This window comes from Anomaloglossus baeobatrachus, chromosome 6, assembly GCF_048569485.1.
Source record: "Anomaloglossus baeobatrachus isolate aAnoBae1 chromosome 6, aAnoBae1.hap1, whole genome shotgun sequence".
In the NCBI taxonomy this organism is placed as follows: domain Eukaryota; kingdom Metazoa; phylum Chordata; class Amphibia; order Anura; family Aromobatidae; genus Anomaloglossus; species Anomaloglossus baeobatrachus.
The window spans coordinates 401,506,446-401,528,630 of NC_134358.1; the positions used below are offsets into that span (position 1 = coordinate 401,506,446).

At 43.8% G+C, this 22,185-nt stretch overlaps 2 protein-coding genes across 4 annotated transcripts in view; one reads left to right on the plus strand and one right to left on the minus strand.

Moving 5' to 3' along the window:
* AOAH (acyloxyacyl hydrolase) overlaps nt 1–2,733 on the plus strand; it is a 201,198-nt gene extending 198,465 nt beyond the window's left edge. For all 3 annotated transcript variants that reach the window (XM_075316585.1, XM_075316587.1, XM_075316586.1), the window contains one exon: nt 1,322–2,733. In XM_075316585.1, coding sequence (XP_075172700.1) covers nt 1,322–1,450 — 129 coding nt within the window. In that variant the 3' untranslated portion in view covers nt 1,451–2,733. The remainder of the gene's footprint in view (nt 1–1,321) is intronic.
* A 9,540-nt stretch (nt 2,734–12,273) lies between these two features.
* The window catches only part of ANLN (anillin, actin binding protein), a 158,670-nt gene continuing 148,758 nt past the window's right edge, over nt 12,274–22,185 (minus strand). Inside the window, exon 24 of the mRNA XM_075315129.1 lies at nt 12,274–13,957. Within this exon, the coding sequence (XP_075171244.1) occupies nt 13,834–13,957 (124 nt within the window). The 3' untranslated portion in view covers nt 12,274–13,833. The remainder of the gene's footprint in view (nt 13,958–22,185) is intronic.

Sequence of the window (22,185 nt, forward strand, 5' to 3'; positions counted from 1 at the left end):
TAAGGTATGCACACCAGTGACTATGTAAGGGGAATACATGAAATAGCAGAAACTGCTGTGTGAATACTGACTTGAAAAATCCAATAGCTATATGCAAGAGTGAAAATGTGAAAAATGGAATCTGCATTACTGCCATGAACATATGAATCAAGAGAAATTTAGCTACTGAATTGATCAATGCAATAGAGCCCCAACACTACGCCAAAGTATTTCTCTACGTTGGGGTCCCTAGCTTGTGTGTGTCCTCTCATGCAGTTAAAACTACATGAGAGGACACACACAAGCTAGGGACCCCAACGTAGAGAAATACTTTGGCGTAGTGTTGGGGCTCTATTGCATTGATCAATTCAGTAGCTAAATTTCTCTTGATTCATATGTTCATGGCAGTAATGCAGATTCCATTTTTCACATTTTCACTCTTGCATATAGCTATTGGATTTTTCAAGTCAGTATTCACACAGCAGTTTCTGCTATTTCATGTATTCCCCTTACATAGTCACTGGTGTGCATACCTTATCTCCCCATAGTGATGTTTTTTTAGGTTTTTGCACCCAGTTCGGACTTAGAATGGTGTTCCAAACGTTATTCCTATTTGCTCTGTGAAGCAAACCAGCAGCACAAAATAGAAAGAACCAAAAAGGCAATAAAGAAGAGCTGCTGAATAAAGTCACAAAAGTCTGCAATAGTTGTAAATACAACTACCCAAGCAATGGCTAATCTCACAAGAGGAGAGAAGATCTGTGTCAGGAGGAGGAGGGGTGGGTCATGCAGTAGAGCCCCACGGGTATCACAGCTTCGTCAGGGAAATGTGGGGATGATCTGTAACTAAGGTTCTTATGCCTAAAGTACAGCCTTTTTGTTGTTTGTGGCCTCACCTTGAAATGCTAGATTGCCTTTTTTTGTCCTAACCTCCTCCAGATAACAGCAGCCTATGAAGCCTATCTCCTGCCTCTTTCAGCTTACTCACCTTAACTTTCTCCTTGTTGACTTACTTTATTCATTTTGAATCTGTCTTTTTCCCTATGCTTTATACTCAACTTCCTTCCTTTCCCCACCTCCATTTCTTCCTCTGGTTTCTGGCCCTTGTGTATGGACTGACAAACGGGAGCAATCATCTGTTTGTTCCACATCTTTACTCATAACTATGCAGGAGCTCGGTCAGCGGTTATGGGGGGAATGAGCAGATTTGTTAAAATCCCATTCGCTAACATTTAACTGTACTTTGCTGAATGCACACTGAAATTCGGGAACAAAGTTCTGGAATGATTACATGATACATAAAGCTACTCCATAACATTCTATCTTCTATGTTTTGTTATAGATTGCATCAGCTATTGGAGCAGACCTAATATGGGAGGAGATATTACAAAAACGGCCAGAAATTTTTGGAAAACAGAATCCTTTCAATCAAGACATTATAAAAAAATTTGGAGATCAAGGTGGACACTAATAAGAGGATTGTTTCCAATTCTTGACAATACAGATTGATTGAGAACATTGTAGAAAGACTATTTTGTCTCTAAAAATTAAAAAAAATTGGAGTTAAAGCAAATGCGCACAATTCACACTCTTGAAGTGTATAATTGTTTACTGATCCTTATTCGTGATGAATATAATGTCTTTTAAATTGCATCTTGAAAATGTATCAAGGGGGCATCAATGAGGTAAAAGAGGGCACACAGCTTTGTTGCCACAATCATATTGACAGCAGAATGTAAGTGGGTAAATGGCAGGGATTTGCGTTAACTCCTATCTTGGCAATTGCAGCTGGAGGTCAGCTGTATACTACAGCTAGCACTCAGTGCTGACAATGCAGGCACAGCTGCAACACAGCCTATGGACATGAGTGTCATTGAGTCTGAAAGCCGTCAGGATTTTCTAATCTGTTTCTTAAAGGGGTTGTCCACTACTTGGACATCCCCTTCTAAATCCGTATGTTATCCCTTTTTAAAATAATAAAATTTATACTCACCTCCGGTGCCAATGCTGTTCCCTCAGGGTCTGGAATCAATCACCAATGTCACATTACAAAATCCCAGTGACTTCGGACTTATCACATACATCCAGAGAAAGACTGAGTGCAGGCAAATTTTTGTATGAGATAGCCAAGATGATTGTCTATAAAATGAAGGTTGTCTCATGCTCAAAGCTGTAGTGGATGGTAAGATATGGAGCCTGAAAGTCAAAACATTGTTACCCTTTTGCTCGTCAGTATGACTATTATTGGTGTTCAGCTTTATGAATTTGAAATAGATGGTGTGCACTCAATTGTGTGAGTATTTAACACAATTTTGAGGTAAACTCCTTCGCTCTCGGAGATATCTTAACCCCTTGCTTCCACATCCAATTTTAGTTTTTGCACTTTTGTTTTATCCTCCTCCTATTCCAATAGCTATTACTTATTTTTAGTTTTCTGTTGAAATGCAGTAGAGGTATGAAGGTTTGGTTTTTGCAACACAAGTTGTAGTTTACCATCAGATTATCAATATTGCCATAACATACTTAAAAACAAGATAAAAAATCCAAATGGGATGAAGTGGTGAACAAAATGCAATTTCACCATGGTTTTCCAGGTTTTGTTTTTACAGGATTCTTTGTATGGTAGAAATGATCTTATAACATGATTCTCCAGATCAATACGATTATGGCAAAGCAAACTTGCATATTTGTTGTTGTTTTTTAATTTAAGTGGTGAAAAAAAAAGTACAAGTTGGCTAAATAAATAAAGTTTGGTTGCCACCATTTTCTGACTTGCGACTTCTTTATTTCTCTTTCGATTGAGCTGCATAAAGGCTTGTTTTTTTTTTTTTTAGACATGAGCTGACAGTATTACTGATACATATAATGTTTTGATAGTTACTTATTGCATTTTTTAGGCAGAGGCTTAGTACTCGAACCTGCAATCATCATGTGATCTCTTATACAGTCATGTCCGAAAGTGTTGGCACCCTCGAAATTATTCCAAAAAAATGAAGTAATTCTCTCAGAAAACCTTTGCAATTATATGTTTTGCTATACACGTTTATTAACCTTTGCATAGCACAAAAAAAAAAAAAAAAGGCAAATTGAACATAATTTCACACAAGTTCCCCAAAGATGGGCCGGGCAAAATTGTTGTCACCTCAACTTAATATTTGGATGCACACCCTTTGGAATATATAACTGCAATGAATCTCTTCCTATAACCATCAGCAACCTTCTAACTCCTCTCAACTGGAATTTTGGACTCTTCTTTAGCAAACTGCTCCAGGTGTCTCATATATGAAGGATGCTTTCTCCCAACAGCAATTTTAATCTCCACAGGTGTTCCAAGGGATTTAGATCCAGACTCATTGCTGCCACTTCTGAACTCTCCAGCACTTTTTCCATCCATTTCTGTGGGCTTCTCGAAGTATATTTTGGGTCATTGTCCTGCTAGAAGACCTATGACCTAGGAGGCAAACCCAGCTTTCTGACACTGGTCACTACATTGCAACACACAATCCTTCAGGTGTTATGATGTCTTGCACACAGTCAAGGCGCCCAGTGCTAGGGACAGCAAAACAACCCCGAAACATCTTTGAGCATCTACCATATTTGGCTGTAGGTATTGTGTGCTTTTCTTTGTATCCCTCATTTCGTTTTCGGTAAACATTTAAACGATGTGCTTTACTAAAAAGCTCTATCTTGGGCTCATATGTCCATAAGATGCTTTCCCATAAGGATTTTGGCTTGCATACATTTTGGCAAACTGCAGTCTAGCTTTTTTTATGTCTTTTTTTTTTGTAAACACTGTTATTTGGTTTTTCAAATAAACATACAGAAAAAAAACATACATACACACGTTAGAAATCTGTAAACTTTGCTCCATACAGACTATTGTGGCATGTAAACTTAAATGGTAAAACTTATACTTCAAGTGAAACAATTGTACATGGAGGGAAAAGACGGGGGGCGGGGGATATTTACAATGACTGACTCATATTTCAAATATCCTATATGGGCATATGTAGCACCTCTGAATCCATCAGGGAGCTACAGGGTACTGCATCCCCACCGGGATGCAGGGCCTACCCCCTTAGGGACCCAGAAACCCAATGCTACACAAACATTACACAATCCCAATTTTCACCAACAATCCCCCATACAATGGTACCCAGCTAGGGTCGGACCCATTGATGGCTGCCTAGAGGTGGAGCCAGTCCAGTCCACTAGTTCACCAGGTGGGAGGGGTGGACTGTAGAAGGAGAAAAAGACAGTAATGGAGTAGGAGTAAGACTGTGAAGGTGGGGAGACGGACTGTCTTGTAGTGAGTGAGCAGTAACCTGGTGCCCAGGAGAGTAGTTGCCGGTGGAGTACGGTGGAATACTCCTAGAACTATGCACCGACGGGGTACAGGACCCTAGGACAAGCAGAAGCTCCAGGCAGGCTTGTTAACACCTGCACAGCAAAGGGACCATCAAGGACCTTGCTGACCCTAAGAATCCGAAGACTCAGTAGCAAAGGGAGAACCGGTGACAGGACCAGAGGGTTCACACTACCGTCAGGCGGACAACAGTGGAACAATACCACTAGACAGGGACCCCCAGTTGCTCTACGCCACAGGGACCCACTAACCAGAGACAGGTGTGGAGGAGGAAGGCACCAGATTACTAACTGGCACTGGTTACAAGGGAACCTGAAGGTGAAACCAGCTGGCCTTGGGTAACCAGTTACCATCACCGGACCGTGAGTAAAACCAGTTGCACTGAACTTTTGTGTGGACTCCATTCTCCCAGCATCTGTCACAAAACCTACCCTCTTGTGCCCGGCCCTGCTTGCGGAGGGCCTACCATACAGGCTGCCATTAACACCAGCCCCAGCAGTGCACATTGTGCAGCGGCGGCTCCATACACATAGCCGCAACACCGCAAGTGACGTCACATGTGAACATTATAATCCCCTGTAAATATACCCCCTTTATAAAAAGGGCCCAGGGCACGAAACCGGGCAACGGCCACCACCGTGACATCTCCAAGATAAACACTGCCCAGGACAGAGTAACCCATATCCCTGGGAGCGACACATACAGACTCTGCTGTCACTCAATGTAGGTTGTGCGGGACCCACAGACACCAGAATAGACTTCCAACGTTTTGGTTAGATCTGAATAGACAGCAATTCACCTCAAGGTGTTTCTATATAGGTGGTTCTCCCAGCAGCAGTTGCTCCTGATGCCATACCGTTCGTTGAAAGTAGGTTCTAAAATTTTCCCTGATACGTTGTGGTAGCAGAGACAACTTTCCGAGGTTTCAAAAAGGGATCATAAGTTTCTTTCCTTATGGAAGGATGCCTCGGCCCAATCCATCTGATGCAGAATTGCCAGTTTATCCAAGACCAAAAAGATTTTGAAAGGAATAGATCCACACCTGCAAAATGGCATTAATGAAATGCAATAATTTACGGGCTCCTAGTGAGCATTTGTAATTTTCTGGGTCTGATTATCCAAAAATGGCCCATAGAGTTTCGATAGGGGCAAAATTTGTCAAATGTGTGATAGTATATTGCTGTATTCTAGTCCAGAAGGGTCGGATAGCCGGGCACGACCACAAGCAATGGTATAACTTAGCTTCAGGAGAGCAGCATTTAAAACACTCTGAGGTTGCACACAATCCCATTCTATGTCCCTTCTGAGGGGTTAAATAGGATCTGTGGGCTACTTTCAATCTCATTTCAAGGAAACGAACCAACGGAAGTAATTTGTGAGCTTGATCTAAAGCTGACAGGATTGTATTATGATACAAAACAGTATCATCATTCCGCCACTTTTAGCGAAACTGTTACTTAAGGTGGCTTTACACACTGCAACATCGCAAACGACATCGCTGTAACATCCCCGGTTTTGTGACGTTATAGCGACCTCCCCAGCGACATTGCAGTGTGTGAAACACATCAGCGACCTGGCCCCTGCTGTGAAGTTGCTGATCGCTACAAATCGTTCAGGACCATTCTTTGGTCCTTTGTTTCCCGCTGTGCAGCAAAGTCTCAGTGTGTAAAGGGGACTTTACAGCGACTTGGTTAGCGACTTCCTTTTCAAAAAGCCGCTTTACAACGTCCCCAATGACTAGCTAGGTCGTTCTGCAGGTTCGGATCGCTGTTGCGTCGTTGGCCAGGTCTGCCTGTTTGACAGCTCACCAGAGACTTTGTAGCGATCCCGGCCAGGTTGGGATCGCTGGTGGGATCGCTAGAAAGTCTCAGTGTGTAAAGGGGCCTTTAGCTTCTAGCCTGTAAGTAGTGAAACAAAGGGAATGTGACAGTAGGATACTTAGACTGCAGCTCTTCTATGGAATACATGCGATGTTCCACTAAATGGACTAGGTTTTTAACAGACGTTATACCCTGAGCGTGCCATCGGTGGAAGACAGGGTGAGCGTGACCATGTTGGAAGTGAGGGTTATCAATAAATGGGATAAAGAGCAATATCTGAGGAGAGAGTTGGAAATGCTGGTGAATTTTCTGCCATGCCTTCCATGTGGATATTACAAGGGTTTTTTTTTCTCACCTCAACCAACAGCTCCGTGTATGGGAGATGGAAGACAGCAGGGAGAGCTAACCCTGGTATGAGGCAGCATTCCAAGCTATGTTGAGTGTAGGAAGAAGTCAACCTCAACCAATCCATCGCCACCCGCAGCAAAGATGATAGGTTATAAAGCTTAATATCGGGAACATTTATTTCAAAAAGCCGCTTTACAACGTCCCCAATGACTAGCTAGGTCGTTCTGCAGGTTCGGATCGCTGTTGCGTCGTTGGCCAGGTCTGCCTGTTTGACAGCTCACCAGAGACTTTGTAGCGATCCCGGCCAGGTTGGGATCGCTGGTGGGATCGCTAGAAAGTCTCAGTGTGTAAAGGGGCCTTTAGCTTCTAGCCTGTAAGTAGTGAAACAAAGGGAATGTGACAGTAGGATACTTAGACTGCAGCTCTTCTATGGAATACATGCGATGTTCCACTAAATGGACTAGGTTTTTAACAGACGTTATACCCTGAGCGTGCCATCGGTGGAAGACAGGGTGAGCGTGACCATGTTGGAAGTGAGGGTTATCAATAAATGGGATAAAGAGCAATATCTGAGGAGAGAGTTGGAAATGCTGGTGAATTTTCTGCCATGCCTTCCATGTGGATATTACAAGGGTTTTTTTTTCTCACCTCAACCAACAGCTCCGTGTATGGGAGATGGAAGACAGCAGGGAGAGCTAACCCTGGTATGAGGCAGCATTCCAAGCTATGTTGAGTGTAGGAAGAAGTCAACCTCAACCAATCCATCGCCACCCGCAGCAAAGATGATAGGTTATAAAGCTTAATATCGGGAACATTTATCCCCCCTTTGCTCCTCAGCTGTTGAAGCAGTTTATAAGCTATACAGGGTTTTTTACCCTCCCAAATCAACATACGATAAAGGGAATTGATTTGCTTCTCCTCCTTGGGAGCCAAATAAATTGGAAGAGTATGGAATAGGTATAGAAGACGTGGAAATGCTGTCATTTTAATTAAATTAGCTCTACCCAGGTATAAGCTGAAATTTTTCCATTTTACCAGAGTGGATTCTAAATTATCAATATACAGTTTGGTTTTATATAATTTGGCCAGATGTCTCATCACGCTCACTCCCAAGTACTTTAAAGAGCAGGTGGTCCACTGGCAGCGAGAGTTCAATGCCCACAGTGACTTTGGGGGGGGGGGGGGAGGCCCGTAGCATTATTACCTCTGTTTTATCCCAGTTAATAGTGTAAACCGATAAGCCACCCATTTCTTCTATATTTTGTGTAAGTGAACCTAAAACTTTTTTTTAGGTCGATGTGTCAGCAACGAGTCCCTCTTGGGTCTCCTGACATAACATTTAATTGCATTCAAATGTCAACAGATAGTTCGTGTTAATACTGATGCAACCTGAGTCTGTAAAACAGCTTGAGTTTCTTTGGAACTTGATTGGGACAGATTATGCACCATCCAGGCTATCCTGCATTACAACCTTTTATCATTTTATACATCCAGGTAGATTATCTACACTGCCATGAGTTGCAAACTTCTTGATTATCTTGCCCACTGTGGACAAAGCAACATCAAGATCTCAGGAGATTAACTTGAGGTTGTTGACATTTTTCAACATTTTTGGCTCTCAAGTCCACTGAGTCAACTTCTTCCCTTTTTGTCTGGTTTCAAGTATAGTTTTCAAGTAGCTCACACCTGTTACTTGCCACAGGTGAGTTTCAATGAACATCACATGCATGAAACAAAGTTGTTTACCCAAAGTTTTGGAAAGGTGCCAACAATTTTCTCTGGTCGCTTTTGGAGTTTTGTGTAAAATTATGTCCAATTCGCCTTATTTTCGGTTTGCTCCAATACACACAAAGAAAATAAACGTGTATGACAAAAACATGTGTAATTGCAATCTTTTTCTGTTAGAAATACTTCATTTTCTTCACATAAAGAAAAAAAATTCCAGTGGTAATTTCAGGCACGGATATGAAAAAAAAAAAATAAAAAAAAAAAAGGACTCCTTTATTGAAACCGTTAAAACAATGCCGCAAAACTAACTGGCACCAAAAGACACTGAAGGGCTCAACATACGAAACATGTCGGTTGTTGATCCCTTCGAGTTCTGTCGGTGCCAGTTCCATTTCGGCATGGTTTTAATAAATACATAGGAGTCTCTTACATATCCTTGCTTGAAATTTCCGCTGGATTTTATTTTCTTCGTGTGGAGCTTCTGCAGCCCTGGCCAGGGGGTGTTCCCTGACAATTCTGTGACTCACTCCCAGATCTACAAACATGGTGAGCTGGCTATCTTGTTTTGTTTTCTATTACTTCATTTTCTGGAACAATTTCAAGGGTGCCAAAACTTTCGGCCATGACTGTATATGGGAAGGGCTTCGTTTTTCCTGGCTGGTGGAGTTTATAGTAGACCTCTCCCACCTTTTTCACCACCTTATAGGATCCCTGCCACAGAGTAAGGAACCTTGTCTTCCCTTTAGGTCATTAACATAAGTAGCCAATTCCCAGGCTTAAAATGCACTCACTCGAGCCAACAGATTAAACTCCCGGGATTGTGCGCTTTGTGCCTTAAAAGAGGCACTCTTACCTGGCCATTCCCTTTGGTCCCTTGACACAACAGATCATTATGCCTGGTCAATTGTGGACAACTATCAGCTCCCAGGGAACACCATTTAACACACTTACATTTTCCATATTACCTTTTACTGTAAAGTCCCTGAGCTGGACAGTTCCAATGATGTCCTGGGACTCCTGAGGTTAGGGATATTGGCGTCCGGGGATGCTTCCTTATCCTCCTTTCTAGTCAGTACAGCTTAAGTCGCAGAATAAAAGGAATAGCAAGCAACCACTCATACGTCCTGGGACATGGCATTACATGCATATGTCAACCTGGGATAGTTTTTGGCAACTCCATGGATACCTTACCCCCACCCCCCTTCCCGTGGACTAACACATGCGGAAGTATGACCCTTAGCAGGGTAAGGTATCATCCTCAAATGTTGGCACAGCCTTCTCTTGGGAGTCCCTGGACCTGGGACCCTTGTGGTATATGTCTCCTGATGAACTCGGGAGGATTACTTGGGAGAAACGCGTCGGGACGCTGCATGACTGGTTGCCCAGTGACATCTTGGATGCGACCAATTAGCTAAGTACCTGTTAATTTGTCTGGTGTTGTGGTCTGATTTAGTAGGGACATCATAGGGTTGCTCTAGGGCTTCTTGACGGTGAATGGGGGTGCCCAAAACAGTTATGGTGTCATACCCTCTATTGATCGGTAGGGACCTCTAGGGCTTATCAGGGTCAGTTTCTTGAAGATTTTTTTGAGTACCTATCTTATGAGTGGTATCACCAAATCTGAAAACTGTTCAGGAAAACTACTTTTTTTCAGTGGCATTACAGGGATGGACTCGTGTATTTGATCATTAGAGTCCTTCCCCTGCTAAGGATTGATAGCGTTTACTATATCAAAAGTGACAGCACCTTGACCTATTTAGGTACTTTCCATCTATTTTTAAACTTGTGTGTCCTTGTTGAGTTTTTTAATTATATCTATTAAAAGTTCATTTTTAACAGTGGTTTTTTTGGGTGCTTTTGAAGTCTTGTCAGGGTAACCAAACTCCAAGTCCAGTTACAGTAACCCCATTCACCATCACAGCTGAAGTCCCTCACCATGGTGCATACAGGGGCACAGGGGACATGCAAAATAAGACGTGTCAGCCCACAAAGCAGTCCATTGTCTCCGACGTTAAAGGACAAAGATTTCATATATGACCCAAAACATGAAACCTCCATTAGATAATGGTACGAGATGTACAACCCAAACCTGGGTATTTGTGTGCCCCTGTGACATGGTTTTGTGCCCCTGCTTTCCTTTTGTTATCCCAGAAAGTTGATCTCAGGCTTCCTTAATGGCTCATGGAGTTTTCCACTTCCAAATGTCTTTCCATGAGGCTCACAAGTTAATCTGCATTCTAGGGATCTCTTTGGGTTACACAGCTTTGCACGATTTTCGGTAGTGCATGGATTAATCCATCTACTACCACTCTCTCCACCATCTGTGGAAGAGATCAGGTCTCAGGCAACAGCCATTTTTGCACCACGTCGCACATCTGGGACTGAGGAGGTTTATTCTCTTGCTAGTGCCAGAGATGGACCCGCTGCACCCAGACAGCCAGGGTTACACTAAACCATGCCATATTTTCCGCTTTTAGCTTGTTGTACTCCTTGGCACTAGACTCCTAGTCTTTCATTAGTCGAGTCTAGACTTCCGTGTTCCCCGAATTCTTGTTCATGCGGTTTCCCTGGTCAGCTTCAGTGTCTCAGATGGCTTTCTAGCCTCTCAAACTGTATATTGGCCAGTGAGCGGTACACTTGCTCCGACGCCCCACTGGTCCCCGGAATCTCCCTAAGCCCGTCACGAGATGAGACATAGGCTCCAGACCATTGGAGGATACCTCCTGGTTCCGCAATGGTACAGAGCTCATAGTTGCTTCACCAACACTTAGAAGAACTGGCCTGTCTCACTAACCAACCCTCTTCTCTCTCTCACATCGTGGCTCTAGTTCCCTCAGCAACCAAGATGTATCTACTACATTACACATACTAAATATCCTTTACGCCAACATCCCTACTTAACATTTCACAGTTAGACAGATTATGCTATAAAATACATATACAATAAAATACAGTAAAACACCTGAAACTGCCCTTCGCTACAGACCGCTGCACTACTCCGGCTCTGCCTCATCACCAGCTGAAGTCTCCAGGAGCAGCATTTAGACATTTAAAAAACATACAGTATATACTGGCGTATAAGACGACTTTTTACCCCCTTAAAATAATGGCTACAGTGGGGGGTCGTCTTATACGCCGGATATACACCTGGGTGCTGTAGTGCGCCGCTCCACTCCGTTCCACGCTTGGATTCTGCCTCCATAGCGACGAGGGAGGAACTTCCTGTCACCGCTGCTCAATGGCAGAGCGCTGGCCAATCAGAGGCAAGCAGCTCTGCCTTGACGTCAGCGCTCTAGCAGGGAAGTTCCTGCCTCGTCGTTATGGAAACGCGATACACAGCCCGGCCCCGTACTGGTATATCATACAGCATATATAGCGGATATATAGCAGGGGGCCGCACTGTGTGAGGAGGTGTTTTTTTTTTTCACTGTCCAGTATAACCAATAGGATTAGTGCAGTAACGCCAGATTCCCCTCGCATCCATGCAAGGACATTAATGAAGAGCTTACATGCTGGTTTCTCGGCCCGGTGACTCCCCCGCCCCTGCACTAATCCTATTGGTTATACTGGACAGTAAAAAAAAACCACCTCCTCACACAGTGCGGCCCCCTGCTCTTAGCATACTGAAGCATACTGAATACCGTATGTATCACAAGATGTCATGCTATATACAGTACCTGCATGTCATATGCATTTGAATTAAAATTAACATGTTGCAATCAAAGCAGACTTTTTTTCATTCGGGAGCGGGGTAGTCTTATACAGTGAGTATATCCCAAATTCTATATTTTTAGGGCAGAAGTTGGGGGTCGTCTTATACGCCCAGTCGTCTTATACGCCGGCATATACGGTATTTGCATTGTAGGGGTGGGGTTATCCGAACATCTCCTACATATTCATTTACTATGACTGCTTAAATGGTACATTTCATAATACAGAACATATACACTGCATTGTAATGCCTTCTCATTGGCAGTTAGTATATATTTTTTATTCTTTAAATGTTAACACAAATGAGGAAAAAAGTCAAAGTTGTTTAATACTTATATACAAATTTTATTTTGCAATGACAGATTCCTTATACATCTCTTTACATTTTAAGATAAAAAGACAGATACAATAAAAGTGAGACAGATCAGCACAAAGAAACAGACAACACATTGAAATGTGTATGTGGGTGAAGGAATCCTAGACAAAGCAGTTAGTGTTCATCCGTGTGTTAATACAAAGCAGGATTCTATAAATGATGTAAAATCTAACAAGATCGCAAAAATTCAATAGTACAAAATAGTGATCAAAAAATGAACACCCATCACTCACCAAGAAAGTGACAGAAAACTTATTGGTTCAATACTTTTAAATGTAAAGCCTAAAATTTGAATAAAAAATTACATATTGCCTCATTGTTCCTGATCATATGTATACAATAGAAGCAACAGTTATTGTTTATGGTAAACCTCGCTTCTAATTCTGGAACAGTGTGGCATTAAACTGCTAGATATTGGTAGTCAGCAACCCTGGCTACCCAGCCATTCCAAGGTCAGCAGGACACCTAGTTTAAGAGCGAATGAGTTGAAGGATGTGGAAAACTGCATTTTCTTTTACTGCCTTTCATGAAGTCTCCGCAAAGTCAAATTTTACTAGACTTTAATATTGCCCCTTTAATACTACTTTATGTGACTGATCCCAGTACATTACTGTTTAAGTGGCTCTTCTATCTACTACAAATTAAGCAATGTTCTCAATGTGTTTTCCTCAACATGTAGTACCCCATAGAAGTACAATTTCTAACAATTAATGTACATAAGCTGGCAATATAGCAGCTTTATAAACCACAATATTAAAATATCATGGATCCCATTTGTTCCTCTAGCTCCCAGGCATACAATTTACTGGTTCTGATCAGCTTTGGCCAGACGAGCACAAACTCCATTGATGACAATAAAAATGTATACAATATATCTCAAAAATACAAACAAAATCAGCTTAGTTATGATTAAATATATGCTCATGGAGTAATGTACCTGGTTATAGAAAAAGCTTTTACAAAAAAAAAAAAAAGTTTCCATCTGAAGTAATATAACTGAAGTCGTAGTGACCACGGCAAGAGTTCAAAAGGGTTAAAAATAACAGCGCAGTGTGGTTTGACCCACTTTTATAAAGAGGACAGCAGTTTTACAATATTGAAAGCAAACATTTCCATTAAAAACTGTGCTCATCATCAAGGTCCCAACACTGGGTTTTATATTGCACATATTATAGCAGTAAGGTAAAGCTCTCCCATAAGGCACATTCCTGTTACAAACCCATAAAATAAAAAGACTAAAAACAAATGTAAGAACCTAAGTTTTATCGGCTCACATTGTATACACACTCACACCACTGCTCTTCACTTTCCTACCAAAAAGTGGTCAAACTACATCAATGAGGTTAATGAATAAAAATAAATAAAACTTTTTCTTGAGTTTGAAGGAAAATGTGCAGCGAATGACATAACACAGACATATATAGTGTACGCCTGCAGTAAAGTAGAACACACAGGGAAGGAATGTGCTGTACAACGTATGGCACGCTCAGTAAACATCCACATGGTTACACCTTGTAAGCAGGCCTATAGCAGGCATCCGGCTGCCACATGCGCAGATCCAAAATTACTTGGTTTAATTTCTGCATCCAAAAATTCCGTTCTTCCTTGGTGTCAGCCGATAGCCAGTTCCTGGATAGAGGGGAGAAGATACATTAATAAAACTACAAGACACATCTACGTCTGTTCAGACCATTCTTTTTATATTGATGTTTGGCATATGCCCTGGTAAAGCTTGTGGCATATATACTAAAATTTCAATAGGCACCATATAACAAGATATGCAACAAGTAGTATGAATGGCAAATCCCAAAAACAAAATCTGCATTGTCATGAATATACCATGTTTTTCCAAAAATAAGCCCTAGCAGGAATTTTTGGCCTTTTCAGATCAAGGCTTAAATATAAGCCCTACCACAAAAATAAGCCTTAGTTGCGGTTCAATAATGAAATATCAATGCAGCTAAAAAAGTTAAAAGAATACTGCAGGACACTTCACTAGAGTTGAGCGAGTACCTAACTATTCATACTCGCTAAACTGATAACAAGTACTGTCTACTACTCGCGTATTCATTCCAAATAGCATGTGCAATGCAAGTCAATGGGGAAAACTCGCAAAGTAACGAGTAACCCAAATGCCGTACTATTTGTGCGAGTAGCGAATAGTGCAGAATTCGGTTTACTCGTTACTTTACGAATTTTCCCCCATTGACCTGCATTGCACATGTTATTCGGAATGAAAACACGAGTATTAGACAGTACTTGTTACAAGTATAGAAAGTACGAATCGTTAGGTACTTGCTCAACTCCACACTTCACTATAGAAAGAAGACCCCGTGATCATACTCAACAGATGTTGAACAGGAGGAGCTGCAGAGGAACGCACACCCACACATCAGATGGCGCACACCCACACCAGATGGCACACCCACGCACACAGGTAATGATACTGTGGAATAGAAAAGCGAAATAGGGCCTTACCCGGTAGGAGGAGGATAACTTACTCTTAATCTTGTTTCGCCAAAAATAAGATCTACCTGAAAATATGCCCAGTGTCTTATGTTATGAACAGAACCTGGCCTATTTACAGCAGCCCTTATAGAAGCCATTCAAAAAGTGAGTTCTTTATTATGGTTGCATTTTTTCATTAGTATTAGTTGCAACACAGACCCCCACCAATTCTGCTCATGTTTGGTCACTACTGATCATTAAGGTTCAATATAGAAGATCCAGGTCTTGTAGATGCAATAGCAAGGCTGTAATGTGGTCATACAACACTTCTCTGAAACTGCCCTTAACTAGTTGTCTGTCACAGAATGCAATTGTTGCAGAGTAGTATTATTGAACACACTCCACTTTTAAACAGTGATCTGGTAACAGGAATAAATATTAAAAAAGAACCGGTCAGCAGGAGTATGTAATGTAAAGTACAAACATGGCTGTAATAGAGATTAAATTGATACCTCTGGTTACTAAATTTACTTTATAGTTCTTTATCCAGCATTTGAGGTTTTCTGGTAATTAGATTTTGGAGCACAAAAGAAGTGACCTGTGCTTGAAAGACCGGAGGTAGACAAAGTAACCGAGGAATCACAGACAGGGAGGAGAATATCTAGTGCACAGTCCATCACCTATACTCACCTCCGCGACCAATGCGGTTACAGAAGTGCCGGGGGCTTGCATTCCTGGGGCTCAGGTGACATTGTGACGTCATATGAGCCCTGCGTCGAATCAGTGCCAGCTACGGTCTTCCCACCTTCAGACACAGAAGCAATCAACAGGAAGTTGAAAAGAAGGGAATTTTGTTTACTTACCGTAAATTCCTTTTCTTCTAGCTCCAATTGGGAGACCCAGACAATTGGGTGTATAGCTTCTGCCTCCGGAGGCCACACAAAGTATTACACTTAAAAGTGTAAAGCCCCTCCCCTTCTGCCTATACACCCCCCGTGCATCACGGGCTCCTCAGTTTTGGTGCAAAAGCAAGAAGGAGGAAAAATTATAAATTGGTTTAAAGTAAATTCAATCCGAAGGAATTTCGGAGAACTGAAACCATTCAGCATGAACAACATGTGTACCCAAAGAACAACAGCCCGAAGGGAACAGGGGCGGGTGCTGGGTCTCCCAATTGGAGCTAGAAGAAAAGGAATTTACAGTAAGTAAACAAAATTCCCTTCTTCTTTGTCGCTCCATTGGGAGACCCAGACAATTGGGACGTCCAAAAGCAGTCCCTGGGTGGGTAAAATAATACCTCGTAATAGAGCCGTAAAACGGCCCCTACCTACAGGTGGGCAACCGCCGCCTGGAGGACACGCCTACCTAGGCTGGCATCTGCCGAAGCATAGGTATGCACCTGATAGTGTTTCGTGAAAGTGTGCAGGCTCGACCAGGTAGCCGCCTGACACACCTGCTGAGCCGTAGCCTGGTGCCGCAAAGCCCAGGACGCACCCACGGCCCTAGTAGAATGGGCCTTCAGCCCTGAGGGAACCGGAAGCCCCGACGATCGGTAAGCTTCGATAATTGGTTCCTTGATCCACCGAGCCAGGGTTGATTTGGAAGCCTGTGTCCCTTTACGCTGTCCAGCGACAAGGACAAAGAGTGCATCTGAGCGGCGCAGTGGCGCCGTACGAGAAATGTATAGTCTGAGTGCTCTCACCAGATCTAACAAGTGCAAATCCTTTTCACCTTGGTGAACTGGATGAGGACAAAAAGAGGGTAAGGAGATGAAGGGAATTTTGTTTACTTACCGTAAATTCCTTTTCTTCTAGCTCCAATTGGGAGACCCAGACAATTGGGTGTATAGGCTATGCCTCCGGAGGCCGCACAAAGTATTACACTTAAAAGTGTTAAGCCCCTCCCCTTCTGCCTATACACCCCCCGTGCTCCCACGGGCTCCTCAGTTTTGGTGCAAAAGCAAGAAGGAGGAAAAAGAATTATAAACTGGTTTAAAGTAACTTCAATCCGAAGGAATATCGGAGAACTGAAACCATTCAACATGAACAACATGTGTACACAAAAAAACAGGGGCGGGCGCTGGGTCTCCCAATTGGAGCTAGAAGAAAAGGAATTTACGGTAAGTAAACAAAATTCCCTTCTTCTTTGTCGCTCCATTGGGAGACCCAGACAATTGGGACGTCCAAAAGCAGTCCCTGGGTGGGTAAAATAATACCTCGTAAGAGAGCCGTAAAACGGCCTCTTCCTACAGGTGGGCAACCGCCGCCTGAAGGACTCGTCTACCTAGGCTGGCATCCGCCGAAGCATAGGTATGCACCTGATAGTGTTTCGTGAAAGTGTGCAGGCTCGACCAGGTAGCCGCCTGACACACCTGCTGAGCCGTAGCCTGGTGCCTCAAAGCCCAGGACGCGCCCACGGCTCTGGTAGAATGGGCCTTCAGCCCTGAGGGAACCGGAAGCCCAGCCGAACGGTAGGCTTCGAAAATTGGCTCCTTGATCCACCGAGCCAAGGTTGATTTGGAAGCCTGTGACCCTTTACGCTGGCCAGCGACAAGGACAAAGAGTGCATCCGAGCGGCGCAGGGACGCCGTACGAGAAATGTAGAGTCTGAGTGCTCTCACCAGATCTAACAAGCGCAAATCCTTTTCACATTGGTGAACTGGATGAGGACAAAAAGAAGGTAAGGAGATATCCTGATTGAGATGAAAGGGGGATACCACCTTAGGGAGAAATTCCGGAACCGGACGCAGAACCACCTTGTCCTGGTGAAAAACCAGGAAAGGGGCTTTGCATGACAGCGCTGCTAGCTCAGACACTCTCCGAAGTGAAGTGACTGCTACTATAAAAACCACTTTCTGTGAAAGGCGTGAGAGAGAAATATCTCTCATTGGCTCGAATGGTGGTTTCTGAAGAACCATCAGCACCCTGTTCAGATCCCAGGGTTCTAACGGCCGCTTGTAAGGAGGAACGATGTGACAAACCCCCTGCAGGAACGTGCGTACCTGTGGAAGTCTGGCTAGGCGCTTCTGGAAAAACACAGAGAGCGCTGAGACTTGTCCCTTAAGGGAGCCGAGCGACAAACCCTTTTCCAGTCCAGATTGAAGGAAGGACAGAAAAGTGGGCAAGGCAAAAGGCCAGGGAGAAAAACCCTGAGCAGAGCACCACGACAGGAAAATTTTCCACGTCCTGTGGTAGATCTTGGCGGACGTTGGTTTCCTAGCCTGTCTCATAGTGGCAATGACCTCTTGAGATAACCCTGATGACGCTAGGATCCAGGACTCGGGGGGCGTGGCCTGGACGGCAATGTGAAGAGACGTGTTTGTGGAGCTCTCCTGCAAACTCCCTTGATAAATCCCTGAATACCGCTGTTATCACTGCCTCAGCCGGCTGTCAGGAAGATAAGGCGGTGAGGACTTATCTGGAGTGAGTCTGGTGGATGCAGAGAGGTGCCATGGTCCGTCACAGGCAAAAAGATAATGGAGGCGGGAAAGTCCCCAGCTCTCAGGATGGTGCCATGATAAGGCAGGAAGCTGAGAAAGTGAATGCAGCCTGTCAGGAGAGGATGCAGGTCGCGGCAAGGCTGGAGAAATTTGCCCGGACTTCAGAGAAATCACATCAGCATACAGATAACAGAGGTGAGGTGGGAGAAGACAATGCCAGCTCTGATGAGATGGGGGATGGTGAACAGCAGCAAGATAAGACAGGAGAAGTAGAGGAAGCACATAGTGCAGACCAGGCTCCAGAAAACCCCACTTTAAAAGGACATTTTTGCAGTGGTGTCTTTTTGTAAAGAGGCTCTGACTTCCCTGACGAAGCAAGTTAAGGGATTACAGGCAGAGGTTGCTGACATTAAGAAAGACCTCAAGAAAGCAGACCTGAGAACAACGGCTGTAGAGGAGAGAGTGGGGATAACAGAGGATCATATTACAAAACTACAAAAGTCTGAAAAAACATTTGCACAGCAGATAGCTGAAATCACGGCAAAAAATGATGATTTAGAGAACCGCTCTAGAAGAAATAACATCCGAATTGTCGGCATCCCTGAGAAAGCGGAAGGAAGAAACCCCACTGAATATGTAGAAGACTGGCTCAGGGGGAAAATGGGTGCTAATGTCTTATCCAAGCTCTATGCTGTGGAACGTGCACACAGAGTCCCGATGCAGCCACAACCAGCAGGAAGGGGCCCTCGCACTATGCTAGCCAAGCTCCTCAACTACAGAGACAGGGACACTATACTGCGAAAGGCAAGAGACATGGAGGATCTTATGATTGACGGCCAGAGAATTTCCATATACCCGGACTACTCCATTTCTGTTCAAAAGCTACGTATGACTTTTACAGGAGTAAAGAGGCGCCTGCGAGAGATGGGGGTGCAATACTCAATGATGTTCCCGGCAAAGCTAAGAGTGACGGCGTTGGAGCGGGTGCACTTTTTTACAACTCCAGAGGAAGCCATGCAGTGGTTGGACGCAAACGAAAAGCGGATCCTTTTGAAGGAATGAGCTGACTGTCTGAATCTGCAGTGTGTTGGAGAAGGCCGGCTGAGGCTCTACAACATCCTTAGGAGCTTACAGGGGACCCTTCTTGTTTTTTCTTTTTTTTTTTCTCCTTCCCTTTGGGATTGAGGTAGTATGCAGGGGGAATGCGAAGGGTTTGATGTGAGCTTCGCAGGACATGGGGACTGCCTAATTTGGCGCGGTGGGGGTATTTACAATTTGAGATTCCAGTTTAATTACTGTTCGCCATTTTACTGTTATATTGGTTGAGTGGAATATGATTATACATAGAAAGGGGGGGAGTGGAGAATTGTTGGAAAAGGAACGAGTTTTAAAATGTGTCTAAGAGGGGAAGGCGAGGGAGGTAGGGGGGAATTTAGTAGGGATTATGGACCAGGTTTGGAAAACCCGATGCTTCATGGGAGTACTCGAAAACAGGAAGTGGTGGGGAGTAGGAGGGGAGGGGAGCAGGGGGGGAGGGGGGAAAGGGGTAGGGTAGAGGCAGCATGGGGAGATACTACAAGGTTTGATGGTTTTACTGGGTGGGATAATGGGGGATAGAATTAAGGTGTTGAGTTGGAATATTAGAGGGTTATCAGATAGGTCTAGGAGAGCGGCAATAATTAAATATGTTCAAGACCAGAACCCGTCAGTAATATGTCTACTAGAAACGCATCTAACAAAGGAGACAACACATGTTTTAAATAGGAGATGGGTGCAGAAGGCCTATCACTCCACCTTTTCCAACTATGCAAGGGGTGTATCACTGCTGATCCATAACTCTGTGCAATATGAAGAGATAGAAGTGTATGTGGATATGTGGATAAAGAGGGACAGTGTGTGGCCGTCAAGTGTAAAATATTTGGCAGACTCATGTGTATAGCTGCAATATATATACCACCTCCATATAAGTGCACCAAACTAAGGGAGATAAGGGAGTTCTCTGAGAAGGGGGGAGTAATCCCTTTTTTACTGGTGGGGGACTTCAATAATGTGATAGACCTGTACTGGGATAGGAGTAGTAGACCTCCAGGTATTCAGGATAGTTGTATGACTTCGTTTGGCACTCTTATTGGGGAACTTGGAATGGTGGATGCCTGGCGAGTGAGGAATGGGAGGGTATCCTGCTTCTCTTGTTATTCGGCTTCACATAACACTCTGTCCCGCATTGACATGGCTCTAGCTAGTGATCTGATGGATGCAATGATAAGTGACGTGCAATATCTGACAAGAGTGATTTCAGATCATAGCCCAATTCTAGTGTCCATACGACGGGGAACCCTGACAGGGGGAAGGAGGGGAGAGTGGAAGCTTCATCCAGCATGGATCCGTCATAATATGGGGAATATAGAACGGGATCTTGGGGATTTCTTTATCCACAACGAGGGTAGCACTGGTCCGCTGGTGGTATGGGATGCGATGAAGGCATACCTCAGGGGGCTCCTGTTCAGGGATATCTGTAAACGTAAAACACAGACGAGGCAGGATGAGAAAGATAGGCTGGAGGCCTTAGATAAGGCAGAGCTGGAAGCAATCCGGAGTACTACTACGGACGCGAAGCAAAATCTTAGGCAGGCGCATGAACAGGTTAATAAGATGCTTTTGGAGAAGGCGGTAAGGAAGTAGGCATTCCAAAAATTGCATTTTTATGAGGAGGGGGAAAAAGTTGGTCATCTATTATCGGTCATAGCTGCAGCTCAAAGGAGTAGTTCATTTGTGCATGGTATGGACACGGTGGAGGGGACACAGGTCACTGAGGTTGAGGCGATCCTTGAGGTCTTTAAAGATTTCTATCGCACGCTATATTCTTCTAGCGGAGAGATCAGGGTGGAAGAGGTGGACTCATTTCTTGAGCGAGGTGAGCTTCCTGTGTTGTCTGTGGTGGATAGAGATAAACTGGAGTCACCTATTACTATTGATGAACTGGAGGGCGCTCTGCATGGCATGAGCAATGACAAGGCACCGGGAGCAGACGGGCTACCAGTTGAAATTTATAAACAGTTAGAAGAAATCCTATTACCCAAACTATTGAAAGTCTTTGAGGTGGCGGAGGGGGAAGGTGTATTGCCTGAATCTATGAGAAAAGCAATAATAGTAGTAATTCCTAAGGAGGATAAAAATCCGAGGCTTCCAGACTCCTATAGACCCATCTCGTTATTAACAGCGGACGTGAAGCTTCTGGCTAAGGTGTTGTCAAACCGGCTGACTGGAGTTATATCTAACCTAATCCATATGGACCAATCAGGGTTCATGGCCAATAGGTCGACAGCTGCTAATATCAGGAGATTGTACCTTAATCTACAGTTGCCGCCTGACAACCCTGGCCGGAGGGTGATCGCTTCGTTAGATGCCCAGAAAGCGTTCGATAGTGTTGAGTGGGGGTATCTGTGGAAAGTGTTGCAGCATATGGGTTTTGGCCCACGGTTTGTAAAGTGGGTGCAGCTGTTGTATAATAGGCCTACTGCTAAAGTTAGAGTTAACGGTATGACCTCCTCAGCGTTTGAGTTGCACCGGGGAACGAGACAGGGCTGCCCACTATCGCCGCTCCTATTTGCTATTGCAATAGAGCCTCTGGCGGCGGCCATTAGGAAAACAAAGGAGATCCATGGATTTAAGTATGGGCATTTAGAGGAGAAAATAGCTCTTTATGCTGACGATTTATTACTTTTCTTGGGGGATCCATCAGCCTCATTGGATCATGCCATGCAGATAATAGAGAAATTTGGAGAAGTTTCGGGACTGACCATTAATTGGTCTAAATCGAGCCTCTTTAAGGTGGATGGGGAAGTAGCCTGGACAAATGAGGATACTGGGGCTAACAAATTGAAGAATGTGGACGAATTTAAATATCTAGGTATCCAGATATCTCTGCCAGTAGAAAAATACATACAGGTGAACTTATGGCCGCTCCTTA